Below are 21457 nucleotides of genomic sequence, written 5' to 3' on the forward strand. Positions count from 1 at the left end.
GATTTCATTCAGTCAGTTCTGTCAGCACCTGACAAAAGAACAAAAACAGACAGAGTAAGGAAAGGACACAAATATTATTTATTTAATATTGGATAGTATTCTACTCTGCCAGGCTGCACAGCAACTAAGGCCCACCATACGACTGGCAGACAGTGAAAAGAAGAGGAAAAAAGGAAAAGAAAAAGAAAAAAGAAAATAAAACTACCATAAGGTAAAGGAAAAACAACTGCAGCTCTAGAAAAAAAATCAATTTCAAAAACTGCAAGGAGAGAACAACACATAGCTGCAACAAAAAAAAAAAAAAAAAAAGAGACTGAGGGACTACGCCTAGTGGGCAGGGTGATAACTACAGCTGCACATGCTCAGGAGGTCATGTTTGAAAGTTCTAGAATATCTGAGATCAACGTTCCGAACTGGGTTCCATCTGATGATGTCACCTATGTATGAGGACTACTATCCTGCTTGTCCTTTGAGAAAAATACTTTCCCTTGAAATTTATCAAGGCAGCTCCAATGAGGTTTGTCATGTGCATGGGCTTCAAATTGGATTTTGGGCCATTGATAAACACTTGAGCTTGGAGAATGTTTAGTGTACGGAGTGTAGAGGAATGAATCCTTTTAGAGAATATGGCTAGATATGAGTGAAGTATAGCTGGATATGAGACAAGTGACCAAATATGGAAAAACAAATACATTGTTTTTCCTTAGATGAGCAACATCCACTGCTAGACATTTCACGAACACCCTGGGCACTGCAAAACTGCAAAGAGACCAAAAGGGAGAGCTCGATACTGGTATGCTCATCGGCTAGGAGGAAACTCAGAAATCTACGATAGCTGTGAATGAGGATATCCGTGTTAAGTATCCTTGAGATCTAAGGTGGCCAATTAATCATTGATCTCTAATTGGGGTAGGATTGCTCTTAAGGATTTCATTTTGAATTTCTCTTTCCTGGGAGTTTTGCTGAGGCCCCTGAGGTCCAAAATGGGGCAGAGACCTCCTGTTTCTTTGTAATGAAGAAGTATATGGAATAAAAACCTGTATTCCTTGTAGATATGATAGAGGTTTTTAAAATAATGAGAGGTCTTGAACGAGTAGATGTGAATCGGTTACTTACACTTTCAGATAATAGAAGGACTAGGGGGCACTCCATGAAGTTAGCAAGTAGCACATTTAAAACTAATTGGAGAAAATTCATTTTCACTCAACGCACAATTAAACTCTGGTATTTGTTGCCAGAGGATGTGGTTAGTGCAGTTAATGTAGCTGGGTTTAAAAAAGGTTTGGATAAGTTCTTGGAGGAGAAGTCCATTAACTGCTATTAATCAAGTTGACTTAGGGAATGGCCTCTGCTATTACTGGCATCAGTAGCATGGGATCCTATTAGTGTTTGGGTCCTTGCCAGGTTCTTGTGGCTTGGTTTGGCCTCTGTTGGAAACAGGATGCTGGGCTTGATGGATCCTTGGTCTGACCCAGCATGGCAATTTATTATGTTCTTATGTGGTATTGGAACCTTTCTCCTTTATTTGTATCGATGAGGGCTGACATCTCTTGCTATTATGTTGTCACAGGGTGATTCCTTGGTGAATTATTTGGAGGAAAAGCCTGGAAATTCTAGCAGTATCCCTGTCAAATGATCCTTAATACTCATCCTTGTGTCCTAGCTATTTTCTCAGGACAGGAGATTAAGGCAGTGTCTCTCAAACAGTATGCCATGACACACTGGTGTGCCTTCAGACTTGACCAGGTACGCCACTGAAAGTCACCACTGTCTAATACTCAGACCAGCAGCTTGGTTCTACTCTCAGCAACAAGAGGAGCCAGCAGTGGCTCTTAAACATACAGGAGCTTCTTTCTGAGAATACGTGTCATCATGCATACCTCTTTTTCCTAGCTACAGTGTTAGGCCTGGAATGTGGTAATTAAAGGACAGCAAGCTGGCATGGACAGACAAGCCCTGTTTTTTGTAGCACACCTCCTCATCTCCCTCATGAGCTTCCTCCTCAAAGTCCTTCCAGCCTAGAGTGTGCACTGAGCATTGGTTCTAACTCATTCTGAATGTTAGGAGCAGCAGCAGTAGAGGTGTTCTGACAGCCACATGTAGCAGCTAAGGAAATTAAATAAGCTGGCTGCCCATAATCACACAGACTTTGCTCTTCTCCCTTCACATGCACTTGTATATTGAGGGAACTGGTTCATTGTGATGAGTTAGCAAAATTGCTTACCTGTAATAGGTGTTATCCCAGGACAGCAGGATGTAGTCCTCACATATGGGTGAAGTCACTGGACGGAGCCCTATCACGGAAAACTTTCTGTCAAAGTTTCTAGAAACGTTCGACAGGCACACTGAGCATGCCCAGTATGCCATGATCCCTCGAGCCACAGGGGTCTCCCTTCAGTCTCGTTTGTAGCAATAAGCGTTAACAAAAATAAAATAAGAAAACGTTTCGGACCCAACTCTGCGGGGTGGCGGGTGGGTTTCGGGAGGACTACACCCTGCTGTCCTGAGATAACACCTATTACAGGTAAAAAATTTTGCTTTATCCCAGGACAAGCAGGATGATAGTCCTCACATATGGGTGATTAGCAAGCTACAGGCTGAGTTATCTTTGTGTTGGACCAACAGCGAACAACTTGTGCAACGGGCACAACAACTAGTGTACTGTGGAAAAATGAGGCAGCCTGAAATCACAGCAGGTTGGATGCGGAATGAGTTGGAATTATACTGGAAATAAGTTCTTTAAGACAGATTGTCCAAAGGCTGAATCCTGTCGTCCTTCCTTGTCCAGGCAGTAATGAGCTGCAAATGTGTGAAGAGAGCTCCATGTTGCAGCCTTGCAGATGTCACCAATCGGTACTGAACGACAGTGTGCTACTGAGGTTGCCATTGCCCTAACTGAGTGTGTCCTTACTCATCCCTGGAGAGAAAGGCCTGCTTTTTCATAGCAGAAGTCTATACAGTCTGCTAGCCTGTTAGAGAGTGTTTGTTTGCCCACTACTTTACCCGGTTTGTTTTTATCAAAAGAAACAAAGAGCTGGGTCGAGTTCCTATAGACTTTAGTGCGTTCTAAATAATATGCTAGCGCACGTTTACAGTCTAAGGTGTGTAAAACTCTTTCGCCTTGGTGCGAGTGAGGTCTGGGAAAGAATGTGGGCAAATTTATAGACTGATTCAAGTGGAAGTCAGTAACCACCTTGGGAAGGAATTTAGGGTGAGTAGGGAGTACCACTCGGTCATGTAGGAACCTGATATAGGGTGAGTATATAGTTTTCTGTGTGCACCACGTGGTGAATCTTTTCCACTTATAACGATAGGATTTTCATGTGGAAGGCTTTCATGAAGCTACAAGCACTTAAGAGACATTAGTCGAAAGATTGAGTGGTTGCAGGATCAAGCTTTCAACATCCAGGCTGTGAGGGATAGGGTTTGAAGGTTGGGGGTGGCAGAACCTGCCCTGGTCCTGAGTTATGAGAGTGGGTGTTGTGCCCAGGCGAATTGGTTCCCTGATCGAGAGATTGAGAAGTATGGGAAACCATACTTGCCGAGGCAAATACGGGGCTATGAGTATCATTAACCCTTTGTCCTGTTGTAGCTTCACTAGAGTTTTGGTTATTAGCAGTATCGGGGGATACGCGTATAGAAGGCCTGAGTTCCAGGGGTGAGCAAATGCGTCCTTGGCAAACTGGTTTCTTTATTTGTGCAGGGAGCAGAATCTGTCCACTTTGTGATTCAGCTAGGATGCAAAGAGGTCCATTGATGGCTGACCCCAACGTTGAAATATCCTGGTTGCTACTAAAGGATCCAGAGACCACTCGTGGGGTTGGAACTGACAACTGAGGCGATCTGCAACTATGTTGTGTATGCCTGTTAGATAAGTGGCCCAGAGAAACATGGAATGTGTCAGGGCCCAGTCCCAAATTTGTGCGGCTTCTTGGCAAAGGAGATAAGAGCCTGTACTCCCATGTTTGTTCAGGTACCACATGGCAACTGTGTTGTCGGTTTGTATTAAAAGAGTCTTGTGTGAAAGGCAGTCCTTGAACGCATAGAGAGAGCATAACGTATAGCTCAAAGCTCTAGAAAGTCGATTTGAAAAGTTGCTTCGAGTCTTGTCCAAGTACCTTGAGTCTGAAGATCGTCTACATGTGCTCTCCAACCTAAGGTGGATGCATCTGTAGTTAAGGTCACTTGTGGAACTGGTTGCTGGAAAGGTTGACCTGTGAGCAAGTTGTTTGTGTTCGTCCACCAGAGAGAGAAATACAACTGGTGAGTTATTTGAATTGGAGATGACAGTGGTTGAATGGCTTGGAGCCACTGTGATCTCAATGTCCATTGTGTTATTCTCATGGCTAATCTGGCCATAGGAGTGACATGGACTGTGGAAGCCATGTGGCCTAGCAGAGTTAGGAACTGATGGGCTGTCGCCGTTTTCCTTTCGTGCAGAGATTTCGCCAATTTGGAGAGCGTGTCTGCACAGTCTTTCAGGAGGACGGCTTTTAAAACAGTGGTGTTCAATTCTGCTCCGATGAATTGTAGGAGGCAAGATGGTGTCAGGTGGGATTTTTGGTAGTTGACTAGAAATCCCAGCAAGTGAAGCAGATTGATTGTGAGCTTGAGAGAAGTAAGAGCTCCTTGTTTTGATTGGTTTTTGATGAGCCAGTCGTCCAGATAAGGAAAAACGTGTTTGCTTTCCTTGCGCAGATGGGCCGCTGCCACCACTAGGCACTTTGTGAATACTTGGGGTGTCGAGGCAAGTCCGAATGGCAGAACCCGGTACTGAAAGTGTTGATGACCCACCAGGAAGCGCAGAAACTTGCAATGAGGAGGGAAGCGCAGAAACTTGCAATGAGGAGGGAATATTGGAATGTGAGCGTAAGCGTCTTGAAGATCCAGAGAACAGAGCCAATCTCCTGCTTGAAGAAGTGGAAGCATGGTGCCTAAGGAGACCATCCTGAATTTTTCTTTTCTTAGAAATTTGTTGAGATTTCGGAGGTCTAAGATGGGAAGTAATCCTCCTGTTTTCTTTGGAATGAGAAAATAGCGGGAGTAGAATCCCCTGCCCTGCTGAGGTCGGGGAACTGGTTCCACGGCCCTGGCTCTCAGGAGGGTGGATAATTCTGTTTGCAGAAGAGTGATATGATCTTTTTGTACCCAAAGAAACTTTGGTGGGAAGTCCTTGGGCACTGTGAGAAAATCCAAATGGTAACCTTGTGTTATTATGGATAGTACCCATTGATCTGTTGTGATGTTTGACCAATTGAGTAGAAAGAAGGAGATCCGACCCCCCCACTGGTAGATCCGGAATCGGGTTAATGACGTGGCTGCTGTCCTCTGGCAGGTTTTCAAAACCCCAATGCTGGGCCTGTCTGAGGTGGAGGCTGAGGTCTAGGTGCCCTTGGTTGTCTGGGTTGACCTCTCTGGGATGGTCTTGATGTCCTACCACGGGGTGCTGGAGGATAGTATCTCCGTGGTCTGTAATAGGGTTTCCTGGTGTCTTTCCTGGCTGTCGACGTGCAGAAAAGGGTGTCTCTGTTGGCACAGCGTTTCAGAATGCTCCTTTAGCTGCGCCAAAGCATCTTGAACCTTCTCCTCAAAAAGGTTTTCACCAGTACAAGGCAGATCTGTCAACTTTTCTTGAATCTCAGGCCTGAGATCAGAAGCCTTTAGCCAGGCCCATCTGCGGGCACTAATCCCTGTTGAGGCCATCTGGAAGATGTTTCAAAGCTGTCATAAGCTGCATGTACTTCGTGTTTGCCTGCTTCTAGACCCTTAAAAATAATGTTATTAAAGGAATCCTGGTGTTGCTAAGGAAGTGACTCAGTCAATTCTTATATCTGTTTCCATAAATTGCGCTAGTATTGAGTCATATAGAGTTGATAGGACTCAATTCTGGAGACAAGCATGGAACCTTGAAACATTTTCCAGCCCAGAACATCTAGGAATTTTTGTTCCTTGCCAGGAGGCGTAGACTAGTGTAGGCATATTCTTTTTGATTTCTTCTGGGCGAACTCCATCACTACAGACTGGTGAGGGAGTTGAGGGTTTTTGAAAGCATGGAATGTGCTGAACCAGGTATGTGCAGTCAGTCTGCTTGTTCACCAGTAGTATTGAACAAGGGTGCTCCCATAGTCTATGCTGAAGATCCACAAGGACTTCATGCACAGGTATTGCAAGAACTTCCTTAGGAGAATCTACAAATTGTAAAACCTCTAGGGTTTTCTGCCTCGTGTCCTCTTCTGCCACCAGCTGGAAAGGAACTGTATCTGCCATCTCTTTTACAAAATTTGAAAATGAGAGGTCCTCTGGTGGTGATTTCCTTCTCTCCTCAGTTGGGGATGGGTCCGATAATATATCCTCCGATGAAGAATCTGTGTCTCCCTCAACCCATGTATCTGATAAAGAATGCCGTGGAGGAGTGGAGTGAGGAATGAAAAGTGGCATCGAAAGCATCGATGGTGGAAGTGATGGAACAGATGGAGAAATCGGGAACCTCGGATGCGAAATCCCCGACAACCCTGATATTGGCTCAGGCATCGGTGAGGACCCTGAGGCATCGTCTTCCCTGGGAATGGGAATGGGAGTCTTCATTCCCGATGGCAATGGTTACATCAGGATGGCACCGATGAGGGCATCAAGCTTAGTGAGTATCGGTGTGAATAATGAGAGGTCTGGCGTCAGCATTGGTGCAGGCATCAGTGTAGGCATCGGTGACTGTGATGGTATCTGTGCAGTCATCAGCATCGATGGTTGCAGGTCTCGCAGAGCGTCTTTTACTGCCTGGCGGATGAACCCGTCCAGTTCCTCCCGTATAGCTGGTGAGGTCAGAGCAGCTATAGGGGGTGGCAGAGAAGGAGGAACCAGCCCTTGCACAGTTCTCTGTGGTGGCACGGTACCCAGCACAGATAACGGTGGGGATCGCCTTGGAGTGAGAGGCATCGAGAGTACAGATGGCTCTTCCACTCGAGACCTTTTCGGTGATGGCTCGACGGGTATCAAGGGCGATTCAGAAATCGATCCAACATCAGGGGTCGAAATCCGTCGATGGCAGTAGCAATGTTTTTCACGATGTTCGGTGCTTTTTTTCTCAAGCACCGATGTTGATTTTATCGATGACAGAGATGGAGTCGGAGATGGTCGGTCACCGCTTCTATCAGGATGACGTTTTGTTTTGATAACTTTTTGGCCGCTCCAGCCGGCGACAGCTGGTTGATGTTGACGTCGATGGAATTAATTGAATTAGGAAGAGATGTTCCATCTTCTCCAGACGGGCCCGTCTGCCTTTTGCTGTTATTTCGGCACATTGTGGATACGTAGATACATTATGTTTCTCGCCCAAACAGAGAACACACTCGACATGCAGGTCGGTGATAGACATGGTGCGAGGGCAATTCGGTCATTTTTAAAAACCCATTGCCATTTTGAAGGCCGGACAGCCGTCGACGGCCTTCTGACTAGAAAAAAAAGAGTGAGATGGTATCGACCGGAGAAAAAAATGAGTACTCACCGATTGGTGGAGAAAGGGAGACCCCTATGAAAGGGATGAAATTGAAAATTTTTAAACTTTTTTCCCTGAGGAAAATTTGTGAAACAATCACACAGGACTCCATCACCGCGAGGCTAACTGCAGCGCAGAAAAAAGAAGACTGAAGGGAGACCCCTGTGGCTCGAGGGATCATGGCATGCTGGGCATGCTCAGTGTGCCAGTCAAAAGTTTCTAGAAATTTTGACAGAAAGTTTTCTGTTATAGGGCTCCGTCCAGTGACGTCACCTATATGTGAGGACTATCATCCTGCTTGTCCTGGGATAAAATGTTTGTCTCTTCACCCTCTCCCTCGTTCTATTAAACTTTGGAAGACAGATTTGTGGTCTTTCAGTGCTTTTCTAGCTCTTCTTGTATCCATATATGAGTCCTCTCTATATCCGCATTGCTTGCCCCACAGAGGTTGGTATGTAACACATTTCTGTTCATGTAGATGTGCCTTGGGTTTGAAAAGGTAGGGAACAATGGATTAAGGAACAGAATATAAGCCAAAGTAGGTTCATGACTTTTGTTAAATGTATGCGCCCTGCAATATATATATATATATATATATATATGAAACTTAATGTGGACAAGTGCAAAGTGATGCATATAGGGAAAAATAACCCTTGCTGTAGTTACACAATGTTAGGTTCTATCTTAGGCGTTACCACCCAGGAAAGAGATCTAGGTGTCATAGTGGATAATACACTGAAATAATCGGCCCAGTGTACTATGGCGATCAAAAAAACAAAAAAAAACCAATGTTAGGAATTATTAGGAAGAGAATGGAAAATAAAACAGAGGATGTCATAATGCCTCTGTATCGCTTCAATGTGAGACCGCACCTTGAATACTGTGTGCAATTCTGGTCACCACATCTCAAAAAGGACATAGCTGCACTGGAGAAAGTGCAGAGAAGGGTGACCAAAATGATATGGGGCACAGAACGGCTGCCCTATGAGGAAAGGCTAAAGATGTTAGAGCTGTTCAGTTTGGAGAAGAGATGACTGAGGCAGGATATGATACAAAAGCATATGATACAGGATATGATACAAAAGCATGTCAGAACTTGAACAAGTTAATGTAAATCAGTTATTTACTCTCTCTGATAAAAGAAGGACCAGGGGGCACTCCATGAAGTTAGCTCATTTAAAACAAATCAAACAAAATTCTTTTAGACTCATTGCATAGTTAAGCTCTGGAATTCATTGCCAGAGGATGTGGTTACAGCAGCTGGTGTAACTGGGTTTAAAAAAGGTTTGGATAAGTTCCTAGAAGAATGATCCATAAACTGCTATTATGGTAATTAATAAGCAATAGTAGCTTGGGATCCATCTAATGTTTGGGTATTTGCCAGGTACTTATGACTTGGATGGCCACTGTTAGAAACAGGATACTGGGCTTGATGGACCCTTGGTCTGACCCAGTATGGCATATCTTATGTTCATATATATCTCTCTCTCTCTCTCTCTCTCTCTCTCTCTCTATATATATATATATATCTATATCTATATCTATATCTATATATAGATATAGATATAGATATATAGATATATATATACATATTGTCCCTTGATATATATATCAAGGGACACTTTGGCAACCTCCTTGCAGGATCAACAAAAACGATATTGTAGTTCATGAGCACTGATTTGAAGAAGGAACCTGAGGGTCTTGAAAGCTCTAGTACTAGAGCATCTTTTTTAGCTAGTACTTTAAAGTATCACAACTTACTTAGACTCTGGTTTCTCTAGAACCAATATGGCTGCTAGAACTGAACTCCAAAACAGAAAACATACACAAATTCATCATCAATATGTAGTTTTCTTTTCCAGAAGAAATATGGATATTTATGACAAGTATGTTCTTCCTTTGATATTTAATGAATGTGAAGCTTTCTTTAAACGTAATGTCTATAGGAAAGGGGGATTTTAGCATCAAAGTAGTAGATGTGCAAATTAAGATTTACCTTCTATTTCCACTAAAGGTTCTTGAGTGAAATCTTGAAAGAATTTGTAGAAGAACTGACTGCAGGCAGCAAGAACAGCCTTGTGAGCTTTGAAATGATGACCTAGAAAATAAAGAATGTCATTCAAAACAAATATTGATATGGGCCACCACAGGTTGTACTCACAACAGAAGCCAATAGACCTCAAGCAGAAAATGTGCCTGGAGAATTTAATGAAAAAATGTTTAGGAAAGCTATAATCAGTCAGAGAGATGTTTCCAGAAATTCTGAAATGATTGGGCTAAAATGATTTTTATTCACATGGTGGGGGTTTTTTTTTTGGAGAAAATGGAAATTCTAGGAAAAATTGAAATATACACAATACTTATTTTTGTATAATATTTAAACTTACATAATTGTTTTCAGGATACAAAATGAACTATGTACAACTAATTTAATAGTTTTAAATTTAAAAAAAGAAAAATCTTAAGACATTTCTGCTTTTCAGTTTCATAAGTATACCAAACAGTTATTTATTTTATTTATTTTAAAGGTTTTTGTATACTGATTGCCATTTGCACATTGTATCAGTTTATAAAGAAATAGTGTGCAATTGGAGGGTTTACAAAGAAACAATGCCAATAGAATGGAGCATTACAGATACAAGCATCATATCAGTTAACAGTTAACATAGCAATTATAATATGAGGCATAAAAGTTATATGGAACAAATTGATATCATATAGGTATAGTATAAGTAAGAACTATGTATAACTCAACGGTTTATATTAAATAATTGGTACACCTGTTCATCTATTTTAAATTAATTGAAGACTAGCTACTATGTATTTTTGTGGGACCTCTCCTCACAGGGTCATGGTTATTTTTACCAGACTCTTTCTTGTGGTCTTTGGTCCATTTTACTTTATATTTTTTTGGGATATTTTTATCATTTTATCACCACACTTTCACCATTAAAAACTGTTATCAAAAGACTTATCAAAAAACTGATGAAACCTTCAAACATATCCCATATGAAAGTAGTCACTTTTGCTGAATTTTTATCAAGAAACTGATGAAACCTTCAAACCACAGTCCAATATGAAAATTGTCACTTTAACTTAATTTCAGAAAAACGCTGTATTCTGCAGGAGTACTTATCTGCATCACCCTGTGAGGAGAGGTCCCACAAAAATACATAGTAGCTAGTCTTCAATTAATTTAAAATAGACGAACAGGTGTACCGATTATTTAATATTTTGTTTACAAGCGGGGTACCCGGAATACACGAAGTGTAACAGAGCCTAATTTGATTGTGATTGATAACTCAACAGTTTACCAGGAACATTGAGCTTATTATATCTGGGACAAGCTGCTGCACCCTGAGGATCTGAACAGGTCAGATTTTTGCCACATGAAAATTAGAGAGGAGTTGAAAATAAAAGCAATCAACATTTGTAGTAAAAGGTAACTTAGCTGAAATTTGAAATAGTCTTCTTACAGTCAACATTATCTAGATTAGAAAGATGAATCTCATTTTTTGAGCTCTCAAGTGTCATAGTAGCAATCTCTTTCAAACTGCTTTCAGTTCTTTGAAAAAAAATCTGATTATCAGCCTAACAAATCACAGCATTAACAAGCAGTAAATATGGTTATTCACTTAAAATTCACAATATAGAACAACAGTTTTATTATGTATGTATATTTTGTAAACTGCTATAATGTACGTGGTATAGAAATATTTTAAAATAAACTGAAGAAAGTTAAACACATCAACCATCATGTCATTTACACAATAACATTTTCTAAAATACTAGTATCTCTAGTTTATCTCACAACAGAATCAGTGTCTGAAAGATGAATAGCTTCCAATTCTGAATTTTATTTTCATGGACTTCAGTAAATTGAAGATTTTTTATGGATTGAAACAAACGTTTCTATATGTGAGTGTTTCTTGATGTGGTTTGTATATTTCTAACTATAGACCAGTTTCTTTCACATGCTACAGAAGATAGAGAGCCACAGAGACAAGAGGGTTCAGAGGCTGTGTTTTAAAAAGCAACTATGCTGCAGAAACAGGTAGAAAAAGAGAAAGAGAGGGTGGCTCATCTGGCTTGCCCTCTTAAATCCTTACTTGCTGGCTGGCTTCCATGCTAATCTTGACCCCCACCTCTGACCATCTACTTTTGTCCAGTGGACAGAAGGAAGAAGCCATATGGGGGATCTCCCCCATTTTGGGGGGGAGGAAGCTACAAAGCCCAATAAACTGCACTTACCCAAGGCACTCCTCAGAGTCCCAGATTGCACTCTTAAACCAACTAACTGCAGAGGTTCTATATTCTGCAACATTTGAAGTACTTTATAACATTAAGTCCTCAGACTGTTGCTTGCTTAGTAATCTAGTCAAATCCAGTAGCAAGGTCATCATCATTGCTAACCTTATTAACTTTGTACCTTAAACATAACAGATTTGCAGCAGCATGAACTGGTTGGCAACAGACATAAAATCACAAAATCCAAACAATAAAACACTTCACCAGGGTTTTAATATCAGCGGTTATCTTAAACCAGTGATGGCTAACCTATGACACGCGTGTCAGAGGTGACACGCCAAGACGTTTTGGCTGACACGCGCAGCGTTTCAAGGACTATCGAGAATTTTTTTTTTTTTGTTTGTTTTTTTAAATCGGCTGCGCCGACCCTTTAAAATTTGTTTTTTAGTATCCCCCTACCCTCCGGACCCCTCCACCAATGCCCCCGGGCGCAGGGAGGCTCATGTGGCACAGCGATGAGGCTCAAGACAAAGATCGCATTTAAACGAGCTGATGCTCCTCCTCCTTCCTGCCTGTGCGGCCCCGGAAGTAAACGTTGCCGGAGCCGCGTGGGCAGGAAGGAGGAGAAGCATCAGCGTGTGCAGAAGAGGAGCAGCATTTGCGCTTACGGGCCACCACGAATTCCAAGTCGCAGCGGTCCGAGAAGAGGAAGAGGCCCGGTAGCAGGGCCGCCACGGCCCGAGAAGATCAGGGCCGCTGCAGAGCCCATCCTGCTGCGACCCGCGAAGAGGAGGCCCAGAGGTGAGAGAGAGGCTGAGGGTCTGTAGTGTGCATGTGTGCGTGTATGAGATGAATTGAGAGATTGTGTGTGAGAGTGAGGACCTGAATGTTTGCAGAGACAGCATGTGAGAGCCTCTGTGTGTGTGTGTGTGTGTGTGTGTGAGAGAGAGAGCATGTGCCAGTGAGAGCCTGTGTGTATGAATGATTGTATGAGAGAGAGCATGTGCCAGTGAGAGACTGTGTGTGTGTGAGAATGAGAACCTGACTGTGTGTTTAAGGGAAGAAGATGGAGAGAAAAGAAACAGAAAAAAAGACAATATAAAAGGAATTGGCAAAAAAAAATAAGAAAGGGAAGGTGGGAAAAAAAAGCCTGTGACCGACCAATTAGAAAACTAAGATCAGACAGCAAAGGCAAAAAAAAAAAAATTTACTTTTTAGTGATTGGCACATGTAATCTTTGGGAATGTGCAAGAATAGTACTTTCTCTACGGATCTCACAATGTACGAGATCAGCATGGAGAAAGTGGAAGCCCATGGGGCCTGCACAGAGGAGGCAGCAGAATGGACTTCAGTGTCAGTAGCAGCAATCGGCACCTCCCCAATAGCCATGTGGCAGCAGTGACAGTGGCAGCAGAGGAATGAGAGAGGTTCCGAGGTTACTGGCAAAAGAGAGGAGAGTCTGCCTTTAGTGTGTGGCATGTGTATGAATGGGACTCTGCCTGGGGGTGTATGTGTGTGAATGCATGGGTGCCTGCCTGGGGGTCTGAGTGTGTGAGAATGAATGTGTGCATGCCTGGGGGATGGGGAGGGAGTGGTGTGAAAATGAATGGGAGCCAATAAAAGAAACAGACTGACAGATGAAGTTTGTAACGCTTGCTTGGGCTTGAAGTGTACGAAATACCAACCTTCAATTGAAGATTTAGCCAATGAAATTCAGCAACAAAAAAGTCACTAAGCAGGTAAGGTAAAGAATTATTTGTTTTTGCTTTATTAATAAATAAAGAACATATATTAAAATTATAACTTTTTGTTATTGATTAGAGCTACAAATATCACAAAATTATGGATTTTTCTAACACCGCCCGAGTTATGCTGGGTTTTTTTTATGAATTTTGACACACTGAGCTCAAAAGGTTGGCCATCACTGTCTTAAACAAAAATCAACTTTACAAGTGAAGAGAGGAAAAGACTTCAGAATCCCAACAGTAGAAAGTGTCTACCTTATATGGCTTGGCATAATCTAAATTTGAAAAACCTTACATTTTACATTTTTATAATTTCATAATGTTCATCATTTAAATATAGAAAAGTTTTTAAAAAATCTAAAAAATTTGTCACAAAATTATATTCTGACGGGGTTCACATTTCACCATTGTGGCTGCATCATGGAACCACAAAACAGTTGTAGTTATTAAAATTTTTCATTTTCTGTGACATACATCTACTTTCACTTTCTTCAAAGTTTGTTAAAATAGCAAGTGATATTAAAACAGCGATAAAGTGTTAAATTGTTTGGATTTTGTTGATACACCACTATTTTTACAGTTAATATTTTGATAACCGACATAAAATAGCATAATACAGTGAAGAAGAGTGTCACCTTGATAGGTGAACATTTTTAAAGGAAGATCACTCCTTTAATGACTCACAATCAGGACTCAAAGAATTTCAGATTTATTAATTTATTTTATTTAACAATTTTATAACTAGACAAGAAACAAATACATATGAAAATTGGTTCTTACCTGCTAATTTTTGTTCCTGTAATACCACAGATCAGTTATGCATCCCTACCAGCAGATGGAGTCAGAGAACAAAAACTTTGGGCACTGCTAAATAACAGAGTGTGCCACCTGCACTCCCTCAGTAATGGCCTGTCCCCAAGCTCACCAACAACATAAAACTAACCTAACGGGTGAAGGGGGTTGGAAACCCAACAGAACCGCCAACCCCTCCCCCGAAACGAAAGAACCAAACGTCATCGGACCTACTCGGCACCTGCTCCACCAAGAGCATCTGCAATAGTATTTTAAGAAAAAATTCTTCAGATAAGTCTTTCCTCTCAAGGCAGTCTTTCGGAGTCTGAAAAGAGGGCGGGCCTCTGGACCGATCTGTGGTATTACAGGAGCGAAAATTAGCAGGTAAGAACCAATTTTCATTTCTTGAACATACCCAGATGAGTCCAGACCAGTGGGATGTACCCAAGTCACACTACCCTGGGCGGGAACCCGAAAGACCCACACGCAATACACTCTCTCTGAAGGACGATTCATCATTTGCCCGAACATCCAAGTGATAATGCCTAGTGAAAGTGTGGAGAGAGGACCAAACTACCACTTTGCAAATCTCCTGAGGAGACAGAAGTTGACACTCAGCCCAGAAGGTAGCCTAGGCCCTAGTGGAATGAGCTCTCAGACCTATGGGCACCTGACGCCCTCGGGCAATGTAAGCGGAAGAGTAGCCTCATTAATCCAGCGAGAAATCGTCGCCATGGAAGCCTTATCACCTTTCTTAGGACCCCTGAACAAGACAAACAGATGGTCTGAGCACCGGAAATCATTGGTAACCTCCAAATAGTGCAAAATGGTACAACGGACATCTAAAAGATGAAGCTCCCTTCCCTGCAAGGAATCACGAGCCCAGTGCGGAAAACCAGGAAGCTCCACCTCCTAGTTAACATGAAGGGCAGACACCACTTTGGGAACAAAGGAAGGCACTGTGCGTAGCGAGACTCTATCCTCATTCATCAGAAAGAAAGGCTCCCAACACGACAAAGCCTGCAACTCTGAAATCCGTCGAGCCGAACAAATGGCAACCAGAAACACTGTCTTCAAGGTCAAATCTTTAAGCGGAGCTCTGCACAAAGGCTCAAAAGGAGCTTCACAAAATACCTGAAGCACCAGATTTAAGCTCCAACTCGGACATATTTGACGGATAGGAGGGCGCAAATGCTTGACCCCTTTTAAAAATCGAACAATATCTGGGTCCACTGCAGCAACTGACCCTACCCCGTAAGGCACCTAACGCCGCTACTTGTACCTGAAGAGAACTGTAAGCCAACCTTTATTAGGAATCCCTCATTAGGAAGGGAATGGTTAATAGAACGGAAAATGTCATAATGCCTCTGTATCGCTCCATGGTGAGACCGCACCTTGAATATTGTGTACAATTCTGGTCGCCGCATTTCAAAAAAGATATAGTTGAGATGGAGAAGGTACAGAGAAGGGCAACCAAAATGATAAAGGGGATGGAACAGCTCCCCTATGAGGAAAGGCTGAAGAGGTTAGGGCAGTTCAGCTTGGAGAAGAGATGGCTGAGGCGGGATATGATAGAGGTCTTTAAGATCATGAGAGGTCTTGAACGAGTAGATGTGACTCGGTTATTTACACTTTCGAATAATAGAAGGACTAGGGGGCATTCCATGAAGTTAGCAAGTAACACATTTAAGACTAATCGGAGAAAATTCTTTTTCACTCAACGCACAATAAAGCTCTGGAATTTGTTGCCAGAGGATGTGGTTAGTGCAGTTAGTGTAGCTGGGTTCAAAAAAGGTTTGGATAAGTTCTTGGAGGAGAAGTCCATTATTGGCTATTAATCAATTTTACTTAGGAATAGTCACTGCTATTAATTGCATCAGTAGCATGGGATCTTCTTAGTGTTTGGGTAACTGCCAGGTTCTTGTGGCCTGGTTTTGGCCTCTGTTGGAAACAGGATGCTGGGCTTGATGGACCCTTGGTCTGACCCAGCATGGCAATTTCTTATGTTCTTAACCCCTTAGCCAATCCCTGCTGCAGAAACTCCAGCATGTGTGGAATCTCCGTTGACAAAGGGTCAAGTGAGCACTCGCAACACCATGCTTCAAACAGTTTCCAGACCCTGACATAGGACATAGAAGTAGATGGCCAGCACACCTGAAGAAGCGTGGCAATAACCGGTTCAGAATAACCCCTCACTCGCAATCGCCGCCTCTCAAAAGTCAAGCCATGAGAGAGAAATGATCCTCCCAATCTGAATATATGAGACCTTGGCGGAACAGCCGCGGTAGATGAGCCAGCTGAAGCGGACCTTTTAGTGCTAATCTCACCAAGTCCGTGAACCAGGGACGACGTGGCCACTCCGGCGCCACTAGCACCACGCTACTTGGATGTCGCTCTATGCAAAAGTCGCCCGATAAGAGGCCAGGGAGGAAAGACAGAGCAGAATCCCCAAGGGCATCTAACCCCACCGAGCCCACTTCTCGACGACGACTAAAGAAGCGTAACATATTGGCATTGGCCCGAGTTGCCATGAGATCCAACTGAGGTGCGCCCCACCTGGCGCAAATAAGGTTCCAAGATTCAGGGGCCAGCTCCCACTCTCCCGGATCGAGACGCCCGCTGAGAAAATCCGCTTGCATGTTGTCTACTCCCACGACATGCTATGGGGCGATGCCATTGAGATGGTGTTCTGCCCAGGCAAACAGCAACCTAACCAGAGACAGGGAGAGCTCCGGAGTCTCAATGCGTGAATGAGACGATGGTGCAAGGAAGAGGGATTCAGTTTTGTTAGGAACTGAGGAACATTTTGGAGAGAGGGGGGGGGGAGTCTCTTCTGAAGGGATGGGCTCCACCTTAACCAGGGTGGAACCAGACTGCTGGCGCTAACCTTTAAAAAGGAGATAGAGAAGCTTTAAACTTGAACAAAGGGGAAAGCCGACAGTCGCTCAGCAGTGCATGGTTCGGAGAGAGGTATCTTCAAAGGATACTAATGATGCATTAGAATTAGGGCATCCCGACAGTGAGGTTCCAATAATAAGTAAAGTAGACCAAGTGCCTGTAACTAAAAACTCACCTGAGTTAAAAGCTTCTAATTTATCCCTATCAATTGAAAAGCAGAATGAAAATACAAAGAAAAAACAAACTTTGAAATGTTTGTATGCTAATGCCAGGAGTCTAAGAAGATAGGAGAATTAGAATGTATAGCAGTGAATGATGACATAGACTTAATTGGCATCTCAGAGACATGATGGAAGGAGGACAACCAATGGGACAGTGCTATACTGGGGTACAAATTATATCGCAATGACAGAGAGGAGCACCCAGGAGGCGGTGTGGCGCTTTATGTCCGGGATGGCATAGAGTCCAACAGGATAACATCCTGCATGAGAATAAATGCACAATTGAATCTTTATGGGTGGAAATCCCTTGTGTGTAGGGGAAGACTATAGTGAAAGGAGTATACTACCGTCCACCTGGGTCAAGATGGTGAGACTGACAATGAAATGCTAAGAGAAATTAGGGAAGCTAACCAAATTGGTAGTGCGGTAATAATGGGAGATTTCAATTACCCCAATATTGACTGGGTAAATGTATCATCGGGACATGCTAGAGATATAAAGTTCCTGGATGGAATAAATGACATTTTTATGGAGCAATTGGTTCAGGAACCGACAAGAGAGGGAGCAATTTTAGATCTAATCCTCAGTGGAGCACAGGATTTGGTGAGAGAGGTAACGGTGGTGGGGCCGCTTGGCAATAGTGATCATAATATGATCAAATTTGAATTAATGACTGGAAGGGGGACAGTAAGCAAATCCACGGCTCTCGTGCTAAACTTTCAAAAGGGAAACTTTGATAAAATGAGAAAAATAGTTAGAAAAAAACTGAAAGGAGCAGCTACAAAGGTAAAAAGTGTGCAAGAGGCTTGGTCATTGTTAAAAAATACCATCCTAGAAGCACAGTGGAAAGAAGGCAAAATGATTACCGGCATGGTTAAAAGGGAAGGTGAAAGAAGCTATTTTAGCCAAAAGATCTTCATTCAAAAACTGGAAGAAGGATCCATCTGAAGAAAATAGGATAAAACATAAGCATTGTCAAGTTAAGTGTAAGACATTGATAAGACAAACTAAGAGAGAATTTGAAAAGAAGTTGGCCGTAGATTAAACTTTTTAAAATATATCCAAAGCAGAAAGCCTGTGAGGAAGTCAGTTGGACCGATGATCAAGGGGTTAAAGGGGCACTTAGAGAAGATAAGGCAATCGCGGAAAGATTAAATGATTTCTTTGCTTCGGTGTTGAATCTTGCCCGACTCTGGCCGAGTTTCGCTTCCCAAATTTCAATGACGCATGGCCCTACCTAATTTGCGCTTTTACTACTGGGCTGCCCGACTAGTTGGTATGCATCAATGGCTGCAGGGGGGGCTACATGGCTGGGGCTGGAGAAAGATCAAGCTGAACTCGTTAACCTCACCACTTTACCCTTTCTGGTCCCCACTTCACCTTTATGGCACAAAACATGTAGAACTAGTCCTATCATAGTTCATACTCAATGCTGGAGACAGGTTCAGAAATTCCTAGATATGGATATCACACCCATACTCAAGAATCCTTTGATTGATACCTGTATTTTTCCCCTATCTTTCGTGCCTGGTAGGCTCAGGGCCTTGTTCTTCTCTCTGACCTATGGGTAACGATGTTTTTATGGACTTTTCTGACCTGAAAAGTGAATATTAATTGGGTGGTGACTCAAGGGCTGCTTACTTTCAGTTACGAGTGGCCTTGGAATGTCACCCCAGGCCTCTCGTGCACTGAATGGGGTAGAATTGATTCTGAACGAATCTAGGGCAAAGAATAAGGGTATTGCTCTCCTCTATCAAGGCCTTCTAAAGATCAAATATGGCCTTTTCACTTCCCTGGTACTGATAGCTGCCTGGAACACAGACTTGGGCCTTACTTTAGATGTTAAGGCCTGGAAAAACATTTGGCAGGAAGCACACTGTGCTTCAATGTGTGTGAGACATAACGAGTTAATGTTTAAGTTATTACATCGAACTTATCGCACACCTATTTTCTATGCTAAGTTTAACCCTGATGCCAGCCCACTTTGTTGGCATGGTTATGGGGAACCTGGTTCCTACAAACATATGTAGTGGTCCTGTCCTCAACTGGGCCCATTTTGGTCTCAGGTGACACAGGCCATTGCAGATTTACTGGGCCTCTCGATATGTCTCATACCCTCCCTAGTCTTATTGGGGAGCTGGTCTGGATCTGGTGTCCCTGTGAAATATTGTAAATTGACTGCTCAATGACTGCTTGTGGCCCAATTCACCAGTGAAACTTTCTGGAAATTTGTTCCCAAAATTTCCTACTGGAAGTCCCAGGTGAAAGAGGTGGCAGATCTAGAACAACTTTGTTATGCTCTGAAGGGTCAACTGTTCACATATCGTTTGATTTGGAGTATATACCATCAACATTCCTTGTAAATCTGTATTGCTGACTGATACTTCTTCTTTTTGATTTGATCCTATCTTTCATTTTGTGTATGCCAAAGAAGTTCGTAAATAAAGAATTAAAAAAAAAAAAAAAGCATGCGAGTCACTGTATTGTCTGTCTGTCCCTTTCTGTTAGAGTGCAAGAGAGAAATGTGTGGGTGTGAGACACGTGAGGATGGAGGGTGAAAGGAGTGTACATGGGTGTGATAGGTGAGTGGATGGAGCAGGGATGAGAGGTGAGAGGAGGCAGAAGGAAGAGAACAGTGTGGTATGGGGGAGAGTGGGAAAAGAGAGGAGGAAGAGCAGATTATTTTATAAGCTGAAAAATGTTTTGGCCATAAACACTTTTTATCAAAAGATCTTTTTAGATCAGCATTACAGGGCACTTTATGTGGTTAGTTAGATTATTGTAATGGCCTGTACCTGGGATTGCACAAGACATGTATGAGGCAAAGATGATTCAAAATTCTGTGGCAAAAAGGTTGCTTGGTTTAAAACTTTTTGAACATAATTGCTCCAATTTTGTCAGATTTACATTGGCTTCTAGTAAACTTTTATGTATAATTTAAGTTTTAGATCCATAAATAGCTTTATGGGGAAACCTATTTTTAATTTGAAAGATAAGATACAATAGAATATGCCTGTATGCTCATTGCACTCAGCTGGGACACACCGGTTAGTGATCACTTCTCTTCTTTTTTTATCAATTACAATCTACTCATCTTACAGCTTTTTCATGTGTAGGCCCAGCCTTATGGAATACCCTTCTAGAAGAGCTAAGGGGGAGTGGGGGGTGGAGGAGGGCCGTGATTGAAACTTATTTAGAAAAAAGATCAACATATATTTTACTCAAGTGATTTTTTAATTTTTATTTCTGTGTATATCATTGGTTTGATGCTTTTGGTTTTATTACTGTGTTTTATGTTTTTATGAATGTGATTTTGTAATCTACCCTGAACTAAGTTTTGGAAGTAATGGAATTTAAGTCTGTATAAGTAAGTAAATAAATATACATATATACATACTGGAAAGGAGAGATTGGAAGGAATCCTTAAATACCACAGAAGTAAAACATTTTTTTACCAGCACCGCTATCTGGTCGAGGGGTTGACGTAGCCTTTGAAATGGTGTAGGCGGTGGAGCATCCTCTTCTGATACCAAAATGGAATCTTGAATTTCTGGGCTCTGCAAAAACTGAATTGGAGGCTAACTGGATGTGAGTGGTACCAGAGAACAAATGGGGACTAGAGTCTCCAGGTGTAGTCCTTGTTTCATTAATTATGTTGGGAGTAAGGTCTCTGGCAACTGGTGGGGTACTATATTCCCTTCTGTCCCTGGCAGAATTTTGTGCAGGCCTGCATACAGCTGTGAAAGAAGCACTGCAGCACAATCCATCAACAGAGCCACCTGTCCTGATAGCAAAGGTGTTAAAGACAGATATGCTTCATCTTCTGGGGCTTGCTGTGTTAAGGATTTATGCACCAACGGTGCCAATATGCTTGATGCACCCCAGATTCTGTGCTGGCTACTCCAGCAGCTAGGAAGACTGGCATCTCATCTTTTTCAACTCATTGCTTACTTGACCTCAAAGATCTGGCCTTTTCTGCTGACAAGAGAGATATTTTGGAGGAGCTCCTGCTTAATGCCATTCCTAGTGAGGCAGATGAGGCTGGACTTCAGAAGGAAGAT

The 21457-nt window shown here is 42.5% G+C and overlaps 1 protein-coding gene across 3 annotated transcripts in view; it reads right to left on the bottom strand.

The window, feature by feature from the left end:
- The window catches only part of ZNF131 (zinc finger protein 131), a 232284-nt gene that overhangs the window by 159431 nt on the left and 51396 nt on the right, over nt 1-21457 (bottom strand). For all 3 annotated transcript variants that reach the window (XM_029577960.1, XM_029577950.1, XM_029577970.1), the window contains exon 3: nt 9489-9590. In XM_029577960.1, coding sequence (XP_029433820.1) covers nt 9489-9590 — 102 coding nt within the window. The remainder of the gene's footprint in view (nt 1-9488; nt 9591-21457) is intronic.

The sequence above is a fragment of the Rhinatrema bivittatum genome, chromosome 1 (assembly GCF_901001135.1).
Source record: "Rhinatrema bivittatum chromosome 1, aRhiBiv1.1, whole genome shotgun sequence".
Classification (NCBI taxonomy): domain Eukaryota; kingdom Metazoa; phylum Chordata; class Amphibia; order Gymnophiona; family Rhinatrematidae; genus Rhinatrema; species Rhinatrema bivittatum.